General features: G+C 41.9%; 1 protein-coding gene across 4 annotated transcripts in view; it reads left to right on the top strand.

Moving 5' to 3' along the window:
- dlg2 (discs, large homolog 2) overlaps positions 1–26173 on the top strand; it is a gene marked incomplete at its 5' end in the record, with an annotated part of 390565 nt that overhangs the window by 348858 nt on the left and 15534 nt on the right. For 2 of the 4 annotated variants that reach the window (XM_083926483.1, XM_083926482.1), the window contains 4 exons: positions 8099–8143; positions 11939–12053; positions 12472–12648; positions 16571–16646. In XM_083926483.1, coding sequence (XP_083782609.1) covers positions 8099–8143; positions 11939–12053; positions 12472–12648; positions 16571–16646 — 413 coding nt within the window. The remainder of the gene's footprint in view (positions 1–8098; positions 8144–11938; positions 12054–12471; positions 12649–16570; positions 16647–26173) is intronic. The other 2 variants (XM_083926484.1, XM_083926485.1) reach the window with 1 other exon arrangement.

Here is a 26173-nt window from a genome sequence, read left to right as displayed (position 1 = left end):
ATTGAAAACAAATCGCTAAATGGGAATTTTAACACGCTGTGGACATGTTGACTTGAGATCCAGTGTTTTCTGATGTTTTTTTAATTCCCATTTTTTTTCGTGCTTTTGTTGTGCCTGCTTACACTGTTATGTGAACTCAGATTATCTTTTATCGGCCTTCGTGCCAAGTACTGGAAGCTCATCCAAATGTGGATTTCAGTTTGTTATTGTATATTTTCTTCACAGCTTTATTCTATTTTATTTTAGATTTTTATCACCCACCGCCACAGGATTATCTGAAGTATTCTTGTTCTCTGTTTGGTCAAAGGGCTTTACTGAAGCCTGACATTTAGACTGATGTACAGAGGTGACCTTTATCGATACGGCATGTGCATTCTAACCCAGGGTGGACGGTGGGGTTTCATACAGGCAGGCATTCTATTCTTTATTTTATCTAATGTAGAAAAATACCCTCATGGCCTGCCTGCCCTAAGGTGTCTTGGCGCCCTCTGCTGGCGGATTTTGTTTAATTTAATTTAATTTACCTTACATGTTTTACTATATGTCCAATCTGGAATATATATCTTTTAATTTTATTATTTTTTCTCTTTTCTTGTGGTGACTTAAGGCCAAACACTGTTATCTAAGGGAGGAGACCCCGGAAGCTCAGTTTACCTGTTAGCTGCGAGCTGGAGAGTTCAGAGGGTATTTTTTTCTATGGGAGTAGAATGGTCATAATGTTACTGTCTTATGTTGTTTTGTTCTGCTTTATTTGTATTTGGACTTTTTTTGTTTTGTTTTGTTTGTTCTGTTTTTTCTGATTTACCAATCAATACCAATCTCCTCGACTGTGTGAATGCATGTGAATATCATCAAATAGTCACTTTGACCATGCTCCTACCACAGTTACATTTCCACGTTCACCATGGAGGTTCAGCTCACACTTACTGTCGGATAGTAAGTTTAAAGATTTTGTTGCGACCCAAATCTGCTCTTACATAGAGTTTAATGACACCCCTGACGTTAGCAGTGGCACTCTATTGAAAGCGCTTACGGCTATTATCCGGGGACAAATGATATCCTGTATTTCTCAAAAGAGAAGGGCTGAACGGACTAGGCTGGCAGAAATTGCGGAGGAACTGTTGAAACTCGATGGAACTTAGTCCACCCGACGTACCCCCGTCGAGTTCTTTCAGGCGTACTCGATGCTATTAGCTCCCATCCTTGTGAGAATGTTCAATGACTCCTTTACTGAAGGCAGACTGCCAGCAACCTTGAATGAGGCATCTATTTCACTGCTCCTGAAGAAAGACCTGGATCCTACTTCTTGTGGCAGCTGCAGACCGGTCTCACTTTTAAGCGTAGATTGTAAGATCCCTGCTAAGGTCCTCACCCTCTGCCTCCAAAGTGTGATGTCTTCAATCATTTTGCTAGACTGTACAGGCTTCATATTAGGGAGAAATCCATTCTTCAATACCAGAAGGCTGCTCAACATCATGTTCTCACCTGGGTCGGACACTCCTGAGGTGGTGGTGGCGCTGGATGTGGAGAAGGCCTTCGACCGTGTATAGTAGGGCTTTCTATTTTATATTTTGAAAAAAAAATGGCTTTGATTCTAACTTTATTTCTTGGATTAAGCTTCTGTATGTAACCCCCTCTGCATCGGTCAACACTTACGGTGTCCGTTCAGCATATATCCCTGTCAAACGTGGGACCCGGTAGGACTGTCCCCTCTCACCCTTGTTGTTTAACATAGCCATTGAGTCATTAGCCATCTGGCTTAGAAACCAGAATGAGTTTGAAGGCATCCCTCCTTTCGGTCTAGTCCAAAAAACTCTAATTATATGCCGATGACCCAGTTTTATCAATCCTGGATCAGTTTGAGCACCATCGCGGTATAAGTTGAATATTCAGAAAAATTAGTTATTTTTTGTCAACAACTTGGCGAGATCACTCCCACAATCCATATTCCCCTTTAAAACAGCTGAAAAGGGTTTCAAGTATTTGGGGGTGTTCATCACCAGCTTCTTCAGGGACCTTTTTCAAAAGAACTTCTGGCCGCTATTAGATAAATGCAAGTCGGACTTCTAGATGGGCAGGCCTCCCCCTGTCCCTTGCAGGCCGGGTTAATCTTATTAAGATAGTAATTTTACCAAAGTTTCTGTATCTTTTTCAACACCTCCATCATCTCGCTTCTCATTGGTTTAATTTCTCTCGTGTTTCGTCCTTTGCGTCGGTATTACAGGCCAGGCTAGAACTCGTGCAATGAGCAACGTTCCGCACTGTGCATTATTAATAATAGCGTTATTTTTTTTGTTGTTTTTATATATATATATATATATATTGCAATTAATGGCAATTCATTTTTTCACATTGCGGAACGATGCTCATTGCACGAGTTCCTGCACGGCCCATTATACTGATGCACAGGACACAACATGAGAGAAATTAAAGTGATGAGAAGCTGCATTCAGTGGGCGGACATTTGAGTTAAAAAAATCGACCAAGTGGAAACATGGACACGGTTGTGTGCAAATTGCGCAAGAAAGAATTCACCTCCCACCTGAGCTCTTCAGCATCCGTTATGCTGCAGCTAATGTTAGCACAGAACACTGTAGAAGTGTCCATTGGGGGAGGGCTGAGGTCATCAGGTTGTGGAGGACATGATGTAGAGCAGGGGGGAGGGGTGGAATAGGTAGGTGTGAAATAAGGTGGTGAGGGGCAGACAAGGGGTCTGTAAGGAGGAGGAGTAGGGGGAGGTAAAGTGGCAGTAGTTGAACAGAGTCATATGGGGGATGGGCCCCAGTATCAAACCTATTGGAAAGTAGGTTAAGTTCATTGGCCTGGTCCATACGGTCCTCCAATCCTGTGCTACCAGTCTTCTGGAACCCGGTGATGGTTCTCATGCCACTTCACACATCCCTCATGTTGTTTCGCTTGAGTTTGTTCTCCAGCTTTCTCCTATAATTGTCTTTAGCCTCCCTGATTTTAAGTTTGAGTGCCCCCTGCACTCTCCTCATCTCTTCACGGTCGCCATCTCTGAGCGCTTTATCTTTTCATTCAGGATGGCCTTAATGTTCTTGGTGATCCAAGGTTTATTGTTGGCTTGTTGGTTACAGTCCGAGCTGGGACATTGCAGTCCACGCAAAAATTGATGTAGTCCGTGATGCACTCAGTGAGCCGATCGATGTCCTCCCCATGCGGCTGACAGTGCAGGCCAGTCAGTCACTTCAAAGCCGCCCTGCAGTGTCTCATAAGCCTCCTCAGACCACCTCCTCACAGTCCTTGTAGCCGTAGGCTTCCTCTTCACCAGAGGCATATAGCAGGGTCTGAGGTGAACCAGGTTATTATCTGACCTGTCCAGAGGGGGAAAAGAAGAGGAGATATATGCATCTTTAATGTTAGCATACATCAGGTCCAGAGTCCTCTCCTTTCTGGTAGGACAGCTCACATACTGTTGGAAGGTCGGCAGAACTATATCAAAGGTGACGTGGTTAAAGTCTACCCACATGATGATGAGGGCACTTCGGTGTTGAGTCTGTAGTTGGAGATGGTGGTGTGCATGATGCTTCAGGCAGATGTCGGGTTTGCAGAGGACTGTACAGGACAACGGTGATGATATGCAGGATCTCTCTAGCCAGATGGTATGGACGGAGTCCAACGGCCAGCAGTTGAACATCAGGGTACAGAGCTGTTCTGTAATGGTATTATGACCAGGATTACACCATCTGCTGTTTACTAGAACGGCAAGCCCTCCTCCTTTCCATTTACCACTCTCGGTGCAGTCCCGGTCAGCCCAAATTGTGTGAAAGCCATCCATGGAAACGTTTTGGTCCGTATTGTCCCTGTGCAGCCATGTCTCCGTGAAACACATCAGACTGCACTCACCGGGTAGCTCCAGGTTAGCACCTTTAGTTCATCCATTTTGTTGTAGAGACCGTACATTTCCTATAAAAACAGAGAGGAGGCACAGCCTCAATCTTCTCCTCTTCATATGCCTGTCCCGTCCCAACCCTCTCCTATTGCCCCGACGTTGCTTCCCACCTCTGAATCCCTGGTGTGTTTTTCTCCAGAGTTCGGGTGGAATATCAGCCGGTCTGGCCGCTATGCCGGCTGGCATTAGTGGCCTTGATAAAAACAACACGAAAAAAATTAGTAACCTCTTTGTAGAGGGCAGAACTTCACAGAGTTCGGGCAAAGAACAATCAGAACGAACAAAAAGAGAATAAAAGTTAAGGAGCAGTATCAGGCAGCATGCAGCTTTCACGCAGACGCACAACTTTAAAAACAATGACACAATTCAATAAACCAGCCCGTATCAAAAAACATATTCTTCAACTCCCTAAACCTAAAGGGGGAATAGCACTCCCTAATTTTTGCCACTACTTCTGGGCCTGCAGCATTAATAAACTTTTAGATTGGCTCTGCGGTGAAGTTGCAGACGTCTGCCCGCCCTGGGTTTGTACTGAGATAACATCTTCTTCCTGCTCTTTGCATTCTACGATTTGCTCACAACTCCCCATAATTATTTTTCTCTTTTTTCCTTCTCTTTTTCTTGAATTACCTTGTTTATTTTTCCATTAGCTTTGGATTTCACTCTATTTGGTTTCATAAGGTACAACCTTATGTATCTACATATCAGTTGGTTACTGTGACCATGTCTGACATGGGTTGTTGGGAGGGATAGTGGGATTTATGTTGGGGATTTTATTTGTATTCCTGTCTCTTTACTGTAAGGCAGATGTATTAACACACTGTACAACTGTTGCCCTTTTTCTTCTTTGACCATCTGCAAATTCAATAAAAGAAATGTGGGGGAAAAAAGAAAATAAGCAATGTAATTAAATCTAGACTTTTTTTGCCTATATTGACTCTTAATATGATAACCAGACATTCAGTGCATTGGCAATATTTTTAACTAATATTTATGAAAACCAGTCTAAAAGAAGAGTGTGTTAAATGACTTGTCATTTGCATTTTCATCTAAAAGACTATGACTACATTTAAAATGACTGTCAGAATGAACACTGGGTGATTCAGTCCAATCCAACATGTCGGTAAAGGATATTTGCTGTTTATGTAACGCAAATTTATGGATAAAAGTCACAATTACAGGTGCCCGGTCCATATTCCAACAGAAGGATCACAGAGAAAAAAGACTTAGTGAGCGGCTTGCCCAATAGCTCACTCATCTCATCCGTGAAAGCTGCCGTTGTTTACACTGAATAGTCTCTTCTTGTTGCATCACACTTCGAGCCGCCTCAAAACCAACACTGATTGGTTCGGTCTCTTGGGAAACCTTCTCCAAATTTTCTCTGCCGCAACTTACCGGACTGATCCGTGAGTAAAATACAATGGAGCTCAGAGATCAGGATGGTCTCACGAGGCTAACTCATAACTGCTTTGACAATTTTACATAGTGGCCAAACATTGGAATTTCAACTTCCAGGTCATGTAACATGATGCCCTCTGGCCCAAAAATAATTTTTCCCCATTGACTTACATGTTGAAAGAGACATCTGTAAATCAGTGGATACATTTCTTTGAGCGTCACAACCCCTGCGAAATGATTTGCGTTTCTATCAGAAAAATCTTAAAATTTAGGAACTCTAGAAAAGCTGCATGATGGAATAATTTAATCCCTGATCAAGTGTTCACTGGTCCTAGCCAGACAGTTGTATCAACATATAGCTAAAGCTGAAACTTGGAACCCAGGTAATGTCACCTCTCCTTTCATGATTGGTTTGATGTTGGTTTGTTTTGTCCAGTCATTACATACAAAGATTTAACTCTCATAAGGTTCTTTTATTGATTTCAGTTAAAGTAACACTTTAACCCAACATCTTCTGTCAGATTTCACCTTCAGAATAAAAGCTCCATAAGTGTTAGTGAAAGTGTCCAACGGCTGCTGTTTTTTATGCGTTCAACTCAGCATCATGAATTATCAGATATCCGATTCTGAAGCCTGGCTCTGTGCATTTCTTAACTGGGGTGGCAATGGGAAGCAGTTTTTATTGAGTTGTAAAGTATAGTGACATTTATTTTAAACTGTACCATTGTCAAACATTAAAAGTAATTTTTTTTAAACGTTCCTGTTCTTGGTCCAAAAAGAAAAGCCCAAACACAAGAATTGTTGAATCATTTTAAGTTTCCTTACTGACACAAAGTTTCTCAAAAGGTATTGATATGATCTGATTCAACAAATTTAATGTGTTTGTGGTTTCTTTGTCCTGTAGCATCAGTGTGTAAACTGTAATAACCAATGCAGGGCATGTTCATGCTAATTCAAATACACCAGACTTTCTGCCAACCTTCTGTAAGTTAACATGGAGTGGATCAGACAGCTTTGACTGGTGAAATGCCTCCTCTGATTAAGGTCATCAGCAGCAGTATCTACTTGAGGGGTGTAGAGGCAGTGACTCATGGTCAGGAACCTCTCAATGTCTCAGACGTGCCAAGCTCACAAACTGTCCAGAACCTTATAGCCAGAGCTGTGGGGCATATTTGATTCTTTCCTCTAAAACCTTTCATTGAAGTAGTCAAAGCTTGAGAATCAAGGTTGCTCTATACATACGTAATGTATGCTTAGAACATTAGCCAGACATGAACCTAAATAGTTACCAAGAACTGCCTCGAAAGATTGGTCTTGATTAGATTGCCTTTGCTTCTCCAATGTGACCGACTGTAAAAAGATCTTAAGAGCTGATGAAAATGTTTCATCCCAGAAGCTCACACTGACTTTGCTCAGGGTACGTCCACGCAATCGAAAAATAATTTTCTTCTCCACACAGCCTAGACTCGAGAAATATTGAAACCAGTTAAACCGACTCAAAACGCTTTAATACGCATGCCTAGATGTGGCGCTGTAACTGTCACAGAAATACACCAATAAGGAGAAGAAGATACAGGGAGACGCTGTGGAGAATACAAACACTGGAGAGTTTCTCTCCAAATCTGGAGACTTCCCAAATCCTCCTCCACCCTAGAGAGAAATGTGTCCACTGTTTCTGGTGTTAGTGGAGACTTTTGTGGTGTTTTAGACTCTGAGTCCTCAACGAGCAGAGGGTGCTGCTGTGAGCCCCTTCCCTATCCCAAAGCACTCACATGCGGGCACGTTCTCACTAGATTTAGGACGCACTCACACTGTCTTTCCGCACCGCGCCCGGGCTTTAGGGTACTTGTCCCCCCCTCCCTCTCCCCCCGCTGGCCAGCCCGTTTGTACCCACACTGCCTGGGCCTCGCGCAAATGCTTCTTGTCTGTCCATACGTCATCACGGCGTAACACGTCACACGCATTGATGATGTCATCGCGATGCGTCGCTTTGTTTACAAATCTTTCCATAGACCTCTGAGTTTTTGTGCGTCTTGTCCGACTGTTTTTGAATATTTTCATCCGACCAAATCTGCAGTACACACTCTACCTCCGCATCACACCAACGTGAACCTTTCGCGGCCATTGTTGTTGTTAAATGTCCGCGCATGGTCCGTCTTTTTATTTTTTTTCAATGTCCGAACAGGCGCACATAAATGACGTGAGAGCCGCCGTAGGCGTCGTGCTTGTACACGTGTGCATGCTCGTGCTCGTACATGTGCAAATGTGCTCTACAAAAGCCCACCTCTCTCAAACGGGCTGTGGACGGCCAGCTGGCCGCAGCTAGGTGTGGAGCGGTTGCACTCACACTGGTCAAACGCACTAGACTTTACCCGCAAAACCTGTTTTGGCCCGGTGTGGAAGGACAGTGTGAGTTCGCCCTTAGAGACTTTTCACACCTTCTTAAAAACTTAATTCATAAAAAATCTACTAGAGACCAATTTAGAGGCTTATTCAGAGCATCAGGGAAAAGGGAGAAATCTGTGCTCGGCCTAATTTATTCCCATGCATGTGGCTCAGAGTCCAGTTCAGTTAACAGTCTATCAGTAAGGAAGCTATTTGACTTGGCATTGAGTTCCTTCTGTAGTCAAGAGTTTTCGTGTAGGGCTGACTCTGAAATCAGTTTCATGGAATGCTCCCGTATCCAACTCATTGCCTTGGTCCAGTCAGAGGGGCCATCTTACAGCTGACTAACTGGGCTCCAAAGACCTCTGGGACTAACAACTGCTTTCTCTTCTCACCCATCAGAACTTGCTCTATGCTCACCGCGACGGGCCCACTCTCCTGCACAAGGTTTGTGCCAGTGGCTGCTTTGAGCTTTAGCATCATTCACTCAGAGTCACTGAGTGAATGTGATCATAGACAGTCTGTTCACTCCTCTTCACCGAGCGTTTGACCCATTGAAGCACACCTCGTTCTTTCCTCTCCCAGCCTGTTTTATCTCACTGTACATGCACTTTTCAAACCCTCCTGCCATTACATTTTGTTCCTGTGCTCCTAGGTCATCACCCTTCAAACCGTGTCCTTTCTCCTTCCTCTTTAAACTGTAATGAAAATGATGTGCTCTTTTGAAGTATACAGTGTTTTGAGGAGGTTATTTCCAGTACATGCTCACACTTAATAATTTATTTCAGCTCAGTCTAATGGCTCTATAAGGTATTTGTTTTGTTTGAGTATTTGTTAGTTTGAACAGATTTTATTTGGAGCTGTTTTTACAAAGGTAGATTAGAGTAAATGTCGACAGTGATTCTGTCTCTGGAAGGACATATTGCTGTTTATTTATGTAACAAATGTTAGTTGTCATTAATGTGAACCCATGAAATGAAACCCCATATACCTCCATTCTTTTAGATTGGGGGCAGAGGGTTTAGCAGTGAGTATCTCATACAAATACCTCATTAAATGAATCCCAAACGATACAGTGTGCAATGCTGGGTAATGCACCCTGTATACCAGGGGTACATTTGAACTTAAACAGTTTCATGTGACAAACATGGCAACCCCACTGCTGGAATTATTTTTTGTTGTTTTTTTGTTTTTTGTCTCAATCTTGATACACTAGGTGTTCTCTTCATTCTACATATTTAACCTTTAATCCTAATTCGTAATTAGTAACAGAAGATACAGGCTGCATGAGCTCATGAGCTACAGTACAGGAAAACATGTACTTCCTAATGTATCTCTTAGCTCAAATTTATGATACAACTGTCTGTGCATGATTAGAAAACAAAGCATACAAAGCAAACAAGTAATCTTGTTTGGTGCGTCCATTGGTCCGCCCCTGCACTGCTGATGAGAAGCCTCCGGAGAGAGAGAGGTGTTTCTCCTTCTCTATGTAGTGCTGCACTCATTAGAGAACAAACACAAGGAGCACCAGGGGAATCATACAAGAAAGAGATAACAGCAGTAGAGGATATCCCATCAAAGTGAACATGCAGACAGGTATGTGAGACCTATTTTAGAGTGAGATGGGCAGAAAGTAGGAGACTACTGTAGACATTTCAGTTTCTGAAATTAGATTGTGATTTTGCATTTTGATAATCCAGCATGAAAGGGGATCTCCTCTTTTCAGTTTCCTTTGCTCGCATGTATGGACTCAGCCATGCTTTTTCTTCAGGGGCCTAATATAATACATAGGACGGTGAAAACGTACATCAGTGTCAGGGAAAGCATGGAAGAGTTTGATGCAGACGAGGCAACCTAAAGGAAATTAGAAAACAAAAAAACATTATAACACATTTAGTTGTTTTTTTAGCTATGTTTACGACAGGTTGTGCAATCAGGGGTTGGTTGTGTTACAGCAGAACATGTCAAGTCAACATCTGCTTGATGTTTTAAAGCAACAGATTTACCTGCCATGCCTCAACTTACCAGCTTTTACATCCTCATAGTAGCAGCCCTGTCAGGAAAAGCATACTTGTCATCGGAGTAGCAGGTCTCCACATCTTGACATCTTTTAATTTTTTTATTTATTCCCTCATACATTATTCTCTTAAAGTGTAATTCTGGCGTAAAATCATCCCAGGGTCTTTTTTACTTGCATACATCAAATAAGCTATCGAGACATTTTTCTATGTGTATGAACTATTAACAGAGATATCCAGGAGAGTCGCTAACGGCCCGACGTAGCTAAAACTGATTAGCTCGGGGCAGTACGGTAATGGCAATAAAACGTCTTTTTTAACCACTAATACTGCTCAAAATAATAGCAAACCTCTGCAGTAGCATGAGAAGAGTCCCTACACAGAAAACAAAGCACCAATGGGCTCCTTCCTTTTGGATTGACTTTGGTAATCCACATGAATGGACTTTGCTATGAGAGGAGCTAGTGCAAGGGCCAGCAGGTAAGTCTTTTAAACACTCTTTTAATAAACTCTGGGTTCACTAACTACGTTGTTGGTGCTTTTTTTTAATGCTTTCACCTTACTGCCCGAAGCTAATCAGTGTTTGCCACGTCCGGTTGTTAGCGACTCTCTGGGATTTCTCCGTTAATAGTTTATACAAAAAAAAAACTGTCTCCATGTCTTATTTGATGTATGTAAGTGCCGAAAAAGACCATGGGATGATTTGACTCTGGAATTACACTTCAATGTTATCTTGTTTACTTTTGTATGAATCTGAGTTTATGTCACAGTCAAGTTTGGCTTCAGTCACTTGCAAGACTAAAAATAAATAACAAATGAATGTCATTACATATAGATCGGCATATATTGCTAGATGATTGGGAGAAATGCGGTCTATATAAAACCTGGAAAAGTCATTCAATTTCCAAATGTAATTTTCCAGGCCTGGAAAAGTCATGAAATTAGTGCAATCCTTGAAAGTTTTGGAAAAGCCTTTGGAAAAGTCATGGAATGTTCTTGTGGCAACGCAAGTTTATTTGTATAACACCTTTCAACAACAAGGTCATTCAAAGTGCTTCACATAAAACATTAAAAGCATCAGAAAGAAACATATATTAAATGACATTTAGTGATAAGATGACAATCAGATAAAATAATTGAAAAAGGAATGAACTGATACAGTAATATTTCTTCGAGAACCTTCAACTTGATGTAACACAACGGGGGATTTATTTTCACTAGCTCTTAATGTATGGTAGCCCTAATACGTAACGATGTGTGACAATGTTTTCACTGTCACGCATGTTTCTTAATTTTCTCCATGTTCCATCTCTCCCTCCATGTACACCAGCTGGCTGACAGGATGTTTGAATAATGCTGGCCAAGTGTATATGTAATATTTCATGGCTGTCTAATAGGGATGGGCAATAATTCAATATGATCATTTATGTTCTTTCAATGGAATCATATCCTGATGAAATCATATTTTGACATATCGTCATACACACTTACATAGTCTAAACTGATAACAAGCACAGAATATTTGATTGTGAATTTTTTTAAGTTTATATTCTTCACATGTTCTTAATAAAAATGGCAAAACATTCACAGATCTTTTCATCCGTCTGTCTGGTTCTGTTTTCCTTCGTCTTTGAAAGCCAGGGCCAGACTGCTCCAAGTGTAATGAAGCTTCTTTTAAAAAATATATATAATGTATTGACTGTGGTTTGAAGAATTTGAAGGGAATATGAACAAAATAAACTATTAGGGAGTGAAAAAGGCTGCTGTTTAATATTTAAACAAATTAACATTTGGAGGACAGTATACTACAGCTCTGTTAGTGTTATATGTTGTGAATGGTCATGGAAATATTATTATGGTTCCTTAAAGTCATTAAAGATGTTTTGAAAATTTGGCCATGACAATCTGTGGTAGCCTGAATCTTGATGTGGTCCTCTTTAGACCACCTGAAACAGAAATATAGGCTGGAATCTTTAACTGAGTATTACTGACATGTTGGTAGCATATGGCATGTCACAAAGTTAGAACATAAAATTTGAAGTGTGTGTCACTATAGATTTGCAGTATATCTACTGTATGAATCCATGTACGTAAATAGGGGTGTTTAACACACAATAAAAATGATATACATTCTAACATTTGGAGTGCAAATTTCCCTTGAGCACAACACATTTTACTGTTGTGATATTCAAATAAATCACTTTTCTCTCATCTTGTTTTGCAGAATATGGGCGTTTTGAAGCCAAAATTCATGACCTACGGGAACAGATGATGAACCACAGCATGAGCTCTGGTTCTGGATCCCTGCGAACCAATCAAAAGAGATCGCTCTATGTGAGGTTGGTCTTGTTAGGATTTCACCCTAGTTATAGACATTGAAGCTGAATTCTGAAAAAAGCTGTCCATTCCATGCCCCAAATTTCTTCCATGTGATGTCTGCACTGATTCATCCAAGCAGCATGGTCAAATGATATGAATCCTGTCTGTTCATACATTTGACTGAGAAGATGTGACACGGGGTGGACTGAATTAATGTAACCATTGTACGCACACATACATGTTAACACCAGGTTTGAGATCTGTAACTGAAACTGAGGGATATTTCTTATTATAGCAACCCCCATGGACCAACACTCACTGGTCTCTCTGACCTTGTAAAGCTGTGCTTCTGCTGTCTCCCCACCCAATTAGAAAAGAGCTCACATGGAGGAATTCAGTGCATTTACAACACTGATCCTGATATCTTCCACTGAACAGGGCACTGTTTGACTATGAGAAGTCAAAGGACAGCGGCCTCCCCAGCCAAGGGCTCAGCTTCAGGTACGGAGACATCCTTCACGTCATCAATGCCTCCGATGATGAGTGGTGGCAGGCCCGCCGTGTCACCCCACATGGGGACAGCGAGGAAATGGGTGTCATCCCCAGCAAGAGACGGTAAGCATTGTTAGAAATCTTTCTGTGGTTGAGTAAATTCCAGAAGACTGTCAATGATAATATTGATATAATAATAATATCGATTTCCTAAAAGAGGAACAATCGTTAGTCAGTGATTGAAATGGAGGGAACATCTTTTGAAACACAGACAACAACTTATTGATATTCTTCTGTGAAGAAAAAGAATGGCAATAGGAGTCACAATTCCAGAAACTCAAGTGGATGGTTCAAAGTAAAAAGCCATCACTAAATATGTCCTGGTCCATCATAAGAATAGACCAATGCATGCATATCAGCACACTTGCCTTCATCAGGATATCCTGACACACATTGGTCCTTATGCAGCAACATTCTCTTAAATGTCTCTTTGAAAAAAAGTTAACTCCAAATGCACCAAGCGTATATATGATATATGGTAACGCCTCCTAAACACTATATAAAGGCAGAGGGGTGTACTACGACGTGCACTGAACATCCCCAGGGTTTCTTTGGATAACCTGGATCGACAAATACAAACTCTCAATCAGAGTTAAACGTACCCACAAAGCTCACTTTAGAGTTAATTTGTCAAGCCAGGGTTTCTGCTTTATTTTTGCTCTGATTTTCGGCATCACCAACTGCATGCAAATATGTTCCTGTGACAAAGAATCACAGTGAAACAGACACACTGCTCAACACTGAGCGCACAGCTTCTTTGTGTAACATTTCCGACATACAGTAAGGTCCAACAGGGACGATCAAACAGTGAAGACCCTCTGATGAGAACCTGTGTCTCTCATAAAGGAAGTCCAGGAAGCTGCTCTGAGCTTTAAGGAGCCGATCTAACCTGAAAGTCTAGGTCTTAGTTCTAAGACTTAGCTGAAAACTTCCTCCAGACCAGGTTTGGTTGAAATCCTGAGTTACCATGGTGATACAGTGATGCTAAAAGAGAGCGGCTTTCGTTTCACTGCTGACCCAGGCTTTGAGCGTAACATACCTCACTAACCCACTAATCCAGCTTCGTAGTACACCCCACTGGTGTTGCGCTGTTTGCAAACACTCCCCCACATGACACGTGAGCAGGAACTGGAGAGATGTCACCAAAACAAGATGTAAGAGGAAGATGAAGTTATAATATATAAATCAAATGAAGTTTAACAAAGTAAACATGTTTTTCCAGGGTGTAAGTACAGATGTTACATGAAAATGATTCATCAACATTTATTTTTAATATATATCATAATCTAATATATAAATATAATAGTTATGGGTGTTCATCTCTCACTTATAAGACGATCCGATGTGTATCTCTAGATAAAACAAAGATAACATTCAGGGAATGATACATTTTAATAATGATCTGATACAGGCCTGTGAATGTTCTCATTCGTCCAGGTCATCGTTATCCTCAAAGCAATTTCAGTCAAACACAACTGGACTGGTTGTTTGTCTAGGAAGACGTTTCACCTCTCATCCAAGAGGCTTCATCAGTTCATGTACGCATCTGACCAGGCTGGGACCCCCTGATACAGTTCTTAACATAAGTTCAATGAGGACATTCATTTTCCATAATAAATTTAAACAAATAATTCTATAAAAGTGTCACTGCGGTTCACCTTCAAATGGAAATACAGTATTTAATAAAAGACCAGGGGATACCAAGTATTTTTGTTCCTTTACATCATGGCATGGGAAGAAAATGGAAGATAAATGTCTCATTCAGAATAACGTCATTGTGTTTATTACTTTTCCAATAGACACAGGTAGACAAAAAAGACTCTTCCTACTGTGTGAACAAACAAACCAAAAACATGACTTTGACTCCAATGACAGGTCTGAGGTCCTGAGCAATAAAACAGGCTGGATGGAGTGATTACCTTAGACCTCGTCCAGTTGTGTCTGGAAACACTTTTTTTTCAAATTTCTTTATTGACGTTTTGCAAACAGGCAAAACAAAAAAAAAAAAACATGATTCCCACTATCCCTCCCAACAACCCATGTCAGACGTAGTCACAGTAAATAACTTGGTAATTAACTGACATATAACAAGTAAATAATTAAGGTACAATGAGACAAAATGGAGTAAAAAACTGTAAATAATAGTAAAAGTGAATAAAGTAATTAAAGAAAAAAAGGGGGGGGTCTCTCCTTCCAAGCACTGGGAAGTGTCCTCAGCTTCATCAGGGGTAACAGTGAGACTGTTACTAATAAAAGCCAGTAGTGGGTCCCAAGTTTGATGGAATGCTGTCAAAAATTTTGGATAAAATGGCTCATTTGAAGGTACCGAAAAAAGTAGCTATTAGGCAGGCTTTATTTGTCTGACATAGATGCAAAGGATGCAAAAACACCTTCGTCATACAGGTCATTAAGCGTTTTGAGGCCCATATGCGAAACGTAGGATCGGTGCAGGAAGGGAGAAATGCATAATTATTCAAAACTGAGGAAAGGGTCAAAGTCCTTTGCAAGCCGTACTGCTTCCTGAACTGGACATAAAATAACTAACTTTTCTGAATATTCAACTTATACCCCGATAGGTGCCCAAACTGATCCAGAATTCATAAAACTGGGGGGAGGGAGGATGTGGGGTTTGAAATAAATAATAGAAGGTCATCGGCATATAAGGAAAATTTGTGGACTAGACCAAAACTAGTGATGCCTTCAAACTCATTCTGGTTTCTAAGCCAAATGGCTAATGGCTCAATGGCTATGTTGAACAACAAGGGTGAGAGCGGACAGTCCTGCCTGATCCCACGTTTGGGACCCGGCAGGGGTCCCACACATTTATACAGCTTTACCTTATATACCTTTTTCCTTGCGTTGGACAAACAGTTAGTGGATGTTTTTTCTTATCTTTGTCAGTGTCTCAACCACCAAGAAAATGTCCTACAGAAATGAGAAAACACTGTTCCATGCCAAAAACCAATTGGTAAGAACAAAATAAGAACAAAATGTGGATACAAACAAATATAAGAGGAAATGCGTTTGTACTGTATATTGCTTCCTGCGAGCCAGTGAATTAAATCAATAAGCAGTCTGATTCCACACACCACACCACATCACATGCCTATAGAAAGTTCTGATACCCTTTTGAAATAGTCACTTTTTTTTGTTTTACAGCCTGAAATGGTAATACATTTTTTTTTAAATGCCAGCGTGATTTACACATTTTGCTTTACAACATTAAAGTAAATTTTCTTTTTTTCCAAAATTCTGAAAATGAATAAAAAATGAACAACAAGTCCCCAGATGTAATTCTTTGTGGAGGCACCTTTTGCTTTAATTGCAGCCATCAGTCTGTTTGGATTTGTCTCTACCAGCTTTGTACACCTAGACACCTGTGTTTGGTTTCCACCAAACATAGAGCTTAGAGTTCAGCCCAAAATGTTCGATTTTGGTCTCATCTGACCATATAACCTTTTGCCAAATGGCATCAGAAACTTCAGTATGGTTTTTGGCATACTGTAAACAAGACTCAGGGTGACATTTCTTTTTAGAAGAGACTTCTTTTTCTCCACTTTATATAAATGTTATTATTAATGCTCATGGGTAGACTAAATGGGTTCCATTCAGACCTGAACATTAAGTCTTTTACTTTTATATGCCAACAAGATTCAAGATTCAACATTTTCACCTGGATATACCCAATGTTTAGATCTGTTGTGGTATTTATGAAAATGAGCACATATGTAATTAGATTGTGCCCCATTTGCCCATGTGATACGTGTAAAACATTTTTTCCCTATTCACATGAGAAAAATAGTGAATAGGTGAATGCATGAGGAATATTTGGGTCTTTTTAGAAACTTTCTCCTATTGGAATTTTTCAGAGCTTTTTCCCTTACTTGCTTCTGTTGCAATTTGTTTAAGGTTGACCCCTACTTTGGCTTAAAATGACTCGACTAGTGTGTCTGATTAATGACTGACATGGCGTTTTGCTCCGCAGGGTGGAAAGGAAAGAGCGAGCACGTCTAAAGACTGTGAAATTCAATGCCAAGACAGGGTCATTTGATTCAAAAGGGGTAAGTACCTTTATGAGAGCTGCAAAGTGGCCAATTGTATTCACACATTGATGTGATGATTCATAGTGCTGCTCACATATAACTTCATCTTGAGATCTCCCCAGTGACTGTATTGCTTCATGTGTCTCCAGATGTAGCTGTGTCATCATTTGTCAGATTTTTTTATTTTTTTTTAATCTCACTGCAGTTTGATGTCCATCATAATGTAATCTGAGAAGTTTGATTGATTCCATTGATTCAGTAGAACACATCAGCCAGTTCATTGTGTGTGTTTCTTTATTTACACCTCCATCAGAAAAACAAACATATTTTGTCACAAATTAATCCACAGTGTCCTCTTTCTAGTGTTAAATGATTCTTATTCTTATTATGACAGGTAAATGAGTCAGTGTCTTTTGTATATGACCCTTTCTCTTCCTGCCCCAGTAAATGTTATAAGTTACTATATTCACTTTTCAAATGTATTTCATTACAACTATATTAGAAATTCCATATAGTCTACCAACTTTAAAGCTAAAACCACCATAGCATGTGCACATCTACTGTACAAACAAGATTTGAGTAAGTAACAAACACAGACTTTAGGAGGAAATTAAGTTTGTGCCACTACTACACTCGAACATGACTCCACTCCAACTGTAGCTGTGCAAAAATTAGACATCAGCATCAGTATTTAGCCTTCAAATGCTGTGTAGACATTTAAAGTTACATTGAGTTCCATGTTCCCTTTCCATCACTGCATGTGTTTTTTGTGGGCTTGTTACAATGTTTTCTTAACTAAACCCAGTTCTGTTACTTCTCTCATAGCATGTTCTCTGTAACTATTTTCTCTCCTTGCTTTTACTGCCTCTGATGAAACTGTGGCACATCAAGAAGTTTTGGGACCTACAGTGTTTTTCCACCAGGGCTCTATGAAGATTTCATATTTATATTCATTTTTTTTAACAGATTCTATAAAGTTTCTGTACCAATTATGAATGCCATCAATCAGCTCATCATGTTGGCTGAATAAAAGGCTCAATGAAGACAATTCTGTGGGGTCAGCAACCTTAGGTAGATTAAAGCTTCTCTGTGTAACTTTCAGAAAACTCTTATCAGAAACACCAGTGGCCATTAATGAACTGCAGTCAGCATCCTGTTGCTCTTTCCTGCATGTTTGCACACTCCATAGCCACGTGCGAGTACCAGCCAAAACAGTGAGACTGAACAGAAAAGACCGGTATCATGTTGCTAACTGATGGCAGATTCATAATGCGTAGCTGAGCTGAGGTCAGCTTAGGTTTAGCTAGCTGGGATTTAGCTAAACTGCATGGATCTGGCATTATTTTTTATCAGCACTGGGGTAAAAGGGTTTTTTGTAGCACCACAACACAGAGTCCACACATGCTGTGCCTCTGCTACACACACTCTTCAGGGGCCAGCAGTCCGCACACCCCCAGTCAGCTTAAACCCCAGCACTGGGGGGTCGGATTCAGGACTGCACCGAGTCCAACTCCCTGCCAGATTAGCAAACTAGTTGCTGCCTCTTTTGAGAATGAGAGTGTGTCGACAAGACACAGCGCCCCGTCCCCGAAATCGTTGTATTCGCCATCTTGGCAGTGTCCCGTCAAACGCGTTCTTTGTTTTTGTTGGTAGAGGCAGGACTCATTCACCTTGCATTCACAATGTTAATGGCTTTAAAAAAAAACAAATAAAAAAAAACATTTACATCTAGCTCTGTCTCACACCCAGGGGTGAAAGTAAGCCGGTACTTGCCAGTACGGCGTACCACTAAAAGATTTCTTTCCGTACCAGAAAGAAAAATATACTGTCTCTGAAAAAAAATGCACTTTCAGCATGACAACATACCTGCTAACGTTAAATTACAAGAAGAAGCAGAAGCAACACGTTTTCCACAATATACATTGCATATAAGTCGTTCTGAACTTTCTCTGAGCTGCGTCTAAACCTTCTGTGTAGCGTTTCACTCCACAGACAACGAGCGAGATAGTGTGTGTACTGCTTAACCATCCTGCACCATTGTGCGCAGCTGGTTTCCAAAGTGTTTTAGTAAACAAACGTTTGTTGCAGTCTCCCAAATAAAAACAGTATATAGCCTACAGAAAAATTGGATGTTTCCATATTCTGGTTTTATGTGTTTCGTGTTATATATATATATATTTATATATATATAAAATATTAAATTTAATATAGCAAGGCCCTCTTGATCAGTCTTTTTCAGTCTGTAGGTGTCTTCAGCCCACATCCCCAGGATGTGACAGCAAAGAAGATGCCACAACAGACTCCTCCTCCTCAGGGAAAAGAGTCGACTTTGGCCCTTTTTGTAGACAGCCTCTGCATTTCTCGTCCAGTTCAACTTATTATTGAAGTACACCCCCAGGTACTTATACTCCTCTACAGTGTCCCTGGATGGAGACAGGGGTCACAGGTGTTTTTACCCTCCTCAGATCCACTACGAGCTCCTTTGTTTTAGTCACGTTGAGCTGCAGATGATTCAGCTCACTCCAAGTGACAAAGTTGCCCACAACTTTCTGTGTTCACTTGCATCCCCCTTTTCAATGCAGCCAACTATTGCTGAGTCATCAGAAAATGTCTGAAGGTGGCAGGACTCAGTGCAATAGTTTAAGTCTGAGGTGAAGAGGGTGAAGAGAAAGGGAGAGAGGACAGCCCCCTGTGGGGCCCCAGTGTTGCTGACCACCCTTTCAGACACAGAGTTCTGTAGGCGTACATACTGTGGTCTGCCCATCAGGTAATCCACAATCCAGGACACGATGGGGGCCTCCACCTGCATCGCAGCCATCTTTTCACCCAGTAGAGCCGGACTGATGGTGTTGAATGCACTGGAGAAGTCAAAGAACATGACTCTCACAGTGCTCGCAGGCTTGTCCAGATGACTGTAGACTCTGTTCAGCAGGTAGGTGATGCAGTCCTCAACTCCCAGGCGGAGTTGGTAAGCGAACTGTAGTGGATCCGTGAAGGGCCTGACCATAGGCCTTAGCTGCTCCAGGACAAGTCTCTCCATGGTCTTCATGATGTGGGACATCAGTGCCACCGGTCTGTAGTCCTGAGGGCCACTGGGACGCGGCGTCTTCGGCACAGGCACAAGGCAGGACGTCTTCCACAGCACAGGGACCCTCTGGAGGTACAGGCTCAGGCTGAAGACCTGACTCAGTACTCCACACAGCTGGGGGGCACAGGCTTTAAGCACCCTGCGAAAAACACTATCGGGGCCTGCAGCTTTGCCAGTTGAGTCTCTCCAACTGTCTTCTCACTAGGTCAGGCGTAAAGGACACTGTAGAGGTGTCCGTTGGGGGAGGACTGAGGTCATCAGGTTGTGGAGGACATGATGTAGAGCAGGGGGGAGGGGTGGAATAGGTAGGTGTGAGGTGAGGTGGTAAGGGGCAGACAAGGGGTCTGTAAGGAGGAGGAGTAGGGGAAGGTAAAGTGGCAGGAGTTGAAGGACCGCCAGCAGCAGAGTCATGTGGGGGATGGGCTACAATATCAAACCTATTGAAAAATAGGTTCAGTTTGTTGGCCTGGTGCACACGGTCCTCCAACCCTGTTCTACCAGTCTTCTGGAACCCGGTGATGGTTCTCATGCCACTCCACACATCCCTCATGTTGTTTCGCTGGAGTTTGTTCTCCGGGTTTCTCCTATAATTGTCTTTAGCCTCCCTGATTTTAAATTTGAGTATCCCCTGCACTCCCCTCACCTCATCCCGTCTGCCATCTCTGAATGCTCTCTTCTTTTCATTCAGGATGGCCTTAATGTCCTTTTTGATCCAAGATTTGTTATTAGCGTAGCAGGTTACAGTCCGAGCTGGGACACTGCAGTCTATGCAAAAAGTGATGTAGTCCGTGAAGCACTCAGTGAGCCCATCGATGTCCTTCCCGTGTGGCTCACAAAGTGCAGGCCAGTCAGTCACTTCAAAGCAGCCCTGCAGTGTGTCATAAGCCTCCTCAGACCACCTCCTCATAGTCCTTGTAGTCGTAGGCTTCCTCTTCACCAGAGGCACATAGCAGGGTTTGAGGTGAACGAGGTTATGATCTGACATGCCCAGAGGGGGAAGAGAAGAGAAAATTTATGCATCGTTAATGTTAGCATACATCAGGTCCAGAGTCCTCTCCTCTCTGGTAGGACAGCTCACGTACTGTCGGTGACGTGGTAAAAAGTCTCCCGACATGATGATGAGGGCACTGGGTTGTTGAGTCTGGAGTCTGGAGATGCTGGTGTGTACGATGCTGCAGGCAGATGTCAGGTTTACAGAGGCAGGGATGTACAGAACAACATGCATGTATGGACAGGGTCTAACGGCTAGCAGTTCAACATCCGGGCTACAGAGCTGTTCTTTAATGGTGATATGACCAGGATGGCAAGCCCCCCTCCTTTCCACTTACCACTCTTGGTGCAGTCCCGGTCAGCCCGAATGGTGTGGAACCGATCCATGGAGAGACATTATCTGGTCCGTAATGTCCCTGTGCAGCCATGTCTCCCTGAAACACATCAGACTGCACTCACGGTACTCTGGGTGGCTCTGCATTAGCGCTGTCAGTACATCCATTTTGTTGTAGAGAGGCCTTACATTTCCCTTAACAACAGAGGGGAGACACGGCTTAAATCTTCTCCTCTCCATAAGCCCGTCCCTTCTCGGCCCTACTCTATAGCCCTGACGTTGCTGGTCTGGCCGCTATGCCAGCTGGCATTAGCGCGATCAGCTGTTCTCCAGAGTAAACATAGGCAGAGTGTCCCGGTGGAAGTGGCATTGATAAAAACAGCACGAAAAGAAACGTCCACAACAGACTCCCACTAGGCTAAGATCAAATTACAACTTGACATTAATAAGCATTACAAGCTGCAAAACTTGTCAGCCAGCTTGTATGTGTCAACGCCGTCTACCAGCTTCACTAATTTTTTCAGCTCAGTGTCACGCGTCTGCTCAATCTCAATAGCCGCCAACCTTAGAAGACTCGCCCTTCTTGTTGCCTTCTTCACAGAAGGTTTGATTAAAATCTTAAACAATAGTAACCGTGTATTTTTTTGTTATGTTAAAGATTCATAAAAATAAGGCTGTTATGGAAACACTGAATTCAAAATTGCGGACGTGTACGAGCACGAGGCCTACAGCGGTTCTGACGTTATTTTATGCGCGCCTGTTCGGACATTGAAAAATGAAGGAGGGACCATGCGCGGACATTTAAAACAATGGTGGCGAAAGGTTCACGTTGGTGTGATGCGGAGGTGGAGTGTTTACTGCAGATTTGGTCAGATGAAAATATTCAAAAACAGTTGGACAAGACGGTGTAGGTACTTTGGGTTTAATTGGATCAATAGTGACTATCAAATGAAATATTTGATAAGGAAAATTAATAAAGAAAAATTACTAAAAATTAATAACTTCAATTTATTAAAAACGTCACACGGAGAACCAATCAAATATAGTGCCTTGACTCACGTTCAGATTATGAGATTGAGTATTCTCAATAAACTTACCGTTAATCAAGGAAATATTTATTTAGTTATCACCAATAATTATCAAAGATAATAATAAAAATGACTCTAGTCAAACCAGAGTTCCTCGGGGCACCACCGTCATAGACGGAGTGATAACTAATATTAAAGTCTCATAAAAATATATTAAACTACTAATTAAGGGTTAAACACCGATAAATATAATAGTTTAATTAGTTGAAGGATTTAAGAAGTTCTTTTCTTAGTAGAAGCTGGCTCATTCATCTTTGTGTAATATTAAATAATCAGACATATGGTAAACACAAACATTTATTAACAGGTTAATAAATGCAACAAACATACCACAATAAACTAACTAAAGCTAACAGCAAACGTATGTGTGTGTGTGTGTGTGTGTGTGTGAGAGAGAGAGACAAAGAGAAGAGGTGGGGGCTCGGAGAAGGTGTGAACATTCTCTTTGTTACACAAAGAGAAGAAGCCTGATCTCTCAGTTCTTATGACAAAGTTACAATGGTATCTAGCCGTTCATACAGTCCTATAACATGTAGTAATGCCCAGTTGGTGATTAGTTACCAGTCCATGAGATGGGAGATGTTGCGTCGCTTGATGCCAGTGGCTGGGTGAAGAAAGGAAGCTCCGTGGTAGTTCTTGTCTGATTGTGGCTCTTAGGCAAAAGAGGATTCGGATCGCTCTGTGCTGGGCTCAGTTGAGGATAACCGGTTGGTTAACCTTTGTGGTGATCCCACGCCATAGGCCAGGTCCAGGGCCGAGGGGACAGCTGGAAGCTGGTCTCCTGGAGTTGAGTGATCGCGTAGAGATGGAGGAGAGTAGGAGGATGATCCGGTAGAAAAGATCCAGTAGAAAGATTCAGTAGAAAGAGAGCGAGAGATGGGGGGCTCCACTTTATATAGGCCCGGATGATGTCATTGTCAGTGGTCAATTCAGCCAATGAACAGTTTGGGTGCCTTGGAGAATTCACACCTGGGTGTGACCTGTTGTGGGGGAGAGGGCATGGCAGCCAAACTTTTGAGGTCTTTGTTCCAGCAGGCTGTGGGCCTACTGTAATCAAACTGACAGTTCGAGTTAATCCAGAAAATGAACAATCATCTTTGGGCGCCGGTTGCACCTACATATCCCCCCGATGTCCTTGAGACTGCACCCGATGTGCGGTTTTAAGGGCATCTTTCACAGTCCATAGATGTACAGAGTTCATTTGTCAGTTCATTTAGTGTTTGCAACGTTTTGGGCAGTTATTTCACCAACTGGGAATTGGCTAAACACTACTAATATCTCGACTAGGCAAGAACAAAAGCTACAAAACAAAATCTAAACATGACAATGGCACTATACGAAATACATAATAAACATTGTTTCTCAGCTACTCTTCAGGTTAGTGAGAACAGAAGTGTTAGTTATGTAAATGACTTGGGGTGAGATACAGATGAGATGCAGCTGTCAGTTGCATGAGGACAGTTGTATGATTGGTGTGTCAATCCAAGATGTGTCCTAAACTAGTGTTTACCAGTGAGCTTATTACAAAATACAAGGAGTTGATCCAAAAGTATTTGCAAAGTTTGTACAAGGTGTTAAGTCCAATTACAATTTGGGTCTTATTGAGTTTGCTGCGGCTGCTAACAAATCAAAGTTTACCAATTTAACTGTAAGAAAAGTAAGGCTACTGAGCTTGCATTAATCTTACTATCAGTGCAGATGGACTGTTACCTACAAAACCGAGAGGAGCGGACTCTGGAGCTCTGTTGTTTGAAGTTCGTCTTCACTCGTGGCTCAGGGCTGTAACGCTGCCTGTAGCCGTGTACAGAAAGACACTCAGAGGCACTGTCACTGTCGGATTCTGAGCTGCGGTCAGAGATGCTGTGGTCATCATCTGAGCAGTGGTTTGGCAGGTCATTATGCTGGGCCAGGATCTCAGAATATGGCCTTCTACAGCTCCTGCTCTGGGCATGACTATCCCGTGGCAGCTGGTGGACATGGCGTTTACGCTCTGCGTCCCTATGCTGTGTTTTGTCCCCTCCTTTCGATCTGTTCTGAGGATGGGGTTCTGAGACAGAAGGTCTGTGTGACCTCACGGTGTTTGAGCTGCTGGAAGCAGATGTTGTTTCCCTTTCTTTGCAATTGACAACAGTTTCCCAAGCCACCTGTGCTATTTTCCTAACCTCGTTAAGAGAGAGGTTATCTTTTCTTGTCTCAAGAATAACGTGTGTACGTATACAAGGATGAAGATTCTGCAAGTACAGGGACTTAAAGGTTGGGTTCTCTTCTAAGCCTGGTGCATTCTTTCCTTGAAAGTATACGTGTCTCAAACGCCTAAAGTAGTCTCTGGGACTCTCTTGACGGAAATGTTTAATTTGACTTGCTGCAACCAAAGAAGCGATTTTGTCTGCAGTAGAAGAGAATTCTTCTGTCAGTGCATGACGGAGCTCATTGTAGTCATTTCTGACTCTGGTAGGTTGAGACTGTATAACTTTGCGGACAGCTTTTGAGCTGGTTTTCCACACAAGTTTAACTTTCTCTCTCTGTGTTGCATTGGGCAGGTCAATTAGATTTTGATCTAATTCCCTAAAATGGTCCTCAATGTTATGATCGCAGTTGTCTGGATCAAACACGTCCATATCTTTAGCTAGAAGCTCAAGCTCTTCAAGACGGGGACATTGTGAGGTCACCGTTTGTGAAGGCGAGACTATGCTAGCTCTGTCATCACTCTCAAAGTGATGCAGTGAGGAGGTAGAGCAGGACTGAACTTCCCTGGTCTGCTCTGGAGAGGGCGTTAATCTCTCATTGAGTGAGACATTTGAATTTGAAAAGCCAGAATCAGCAAGGCTGAATGACTTTGGTGGGGCAAGAGTTTCTGATCTAAGCCCTAACAATTCCTTTTTGTGGGAGAAGAGTTGTGACTCTGCTGAGTGCAAATCTTCTAAATAACGCAGGACTTTGTGATTTGCTATCTGAACTTCACTAATGAGATTAGCATTTTGAGCTTTAAGGGATTCTATCTACTTTTCTAATGCTGTTTTTCTCTGACAGACAATGTTAATTTGCCGGTTGAAGTTCAGGAGCAAACATCTCAACACTGACCCTTTAGATGTGTCGCTGAGAAGGGAGTCTATTTCTTTACTGCACTCACTTAAGTTCAATGTGTTAATGAACTCAGGGTAGCCAGGTTTAAGGCCCTGTGCTAGGGAAGAAATGAAATTTTCTACACTTGGGTTCTCCATTTTGTTAAAATGGAAGGTGAGATTAAAACTTGTTGTCTAGTACAACAATGCAATTGTTTTGGCTCTGGTGTTGCTGGGCAGACACCTTGTGATGTAAATTGGGTAGTACACTAGCCTAAAACAACAGTTCCTCTGATCTACACTTTGTGGCTAGCTTGCTTCCTGCGCGGGGTGGGGCAACTACAGCACCATGTAGTTCTGGGACCAGAATTTACACTAACTGAGATGCAGGGCAGTCAGTCAGGGAATAATATCTATAAAGTACTACTCAAGCTGAGACACGTGGAAGAAACAGCTGGGCATGTAACTTTATTTCACAGGGGCTGGAAGCACACTGTGGCTCTATCTATCTCCACTCAGGTTGAAATGCAAGGCACTTCCAACAGTTAAAACTCTCGGGTTCATAGGGCCGGGGGCACGCTATGAGTTAAGGGGAAGGAGCACTTAATTTAGCAACAACTTATGACAAGACTCATTAAATTGCATTGAATATGTGATATTCAAATGCAAAACCAAACTTCAATAGCTAGCAGCAACAGCAAAATCTTAAGGGTAACTATCAGGCTTACAGAGGTTATCAATATTCTCAAATCGCTTTAGCTAAATTTGGAGTTAATCAAATAACACCACTTTGTACTTGTTTGTAAGTACAGCTGGATGTCTACTCCTGTGGAAGACAAGTGGGGTTCAATGGAACGACTTTGGAAAATTTTGGATGAAAAATACAAAAATTGTAAAATGTCCAAAAATATGACGAATATTAATATCACACAATTATGAATTATTGCCAAGCCAACATAACTAACCCTCACACGGGGCACCAA

Source organism: Echiichthys vipera (assembly GCF_963691815.1).
Source record: "Echiichthys vipera genome assembly, chromosome: 14".
NCBI lineage: Eukaryota > Metazoa > Chordata > Actinopteri > Perciformes > Trachinidae > Echiichthys > Echiichthys vipera.
This window is presented reverse-complemented; position numbering and strand designations above follow the sequence as displayed.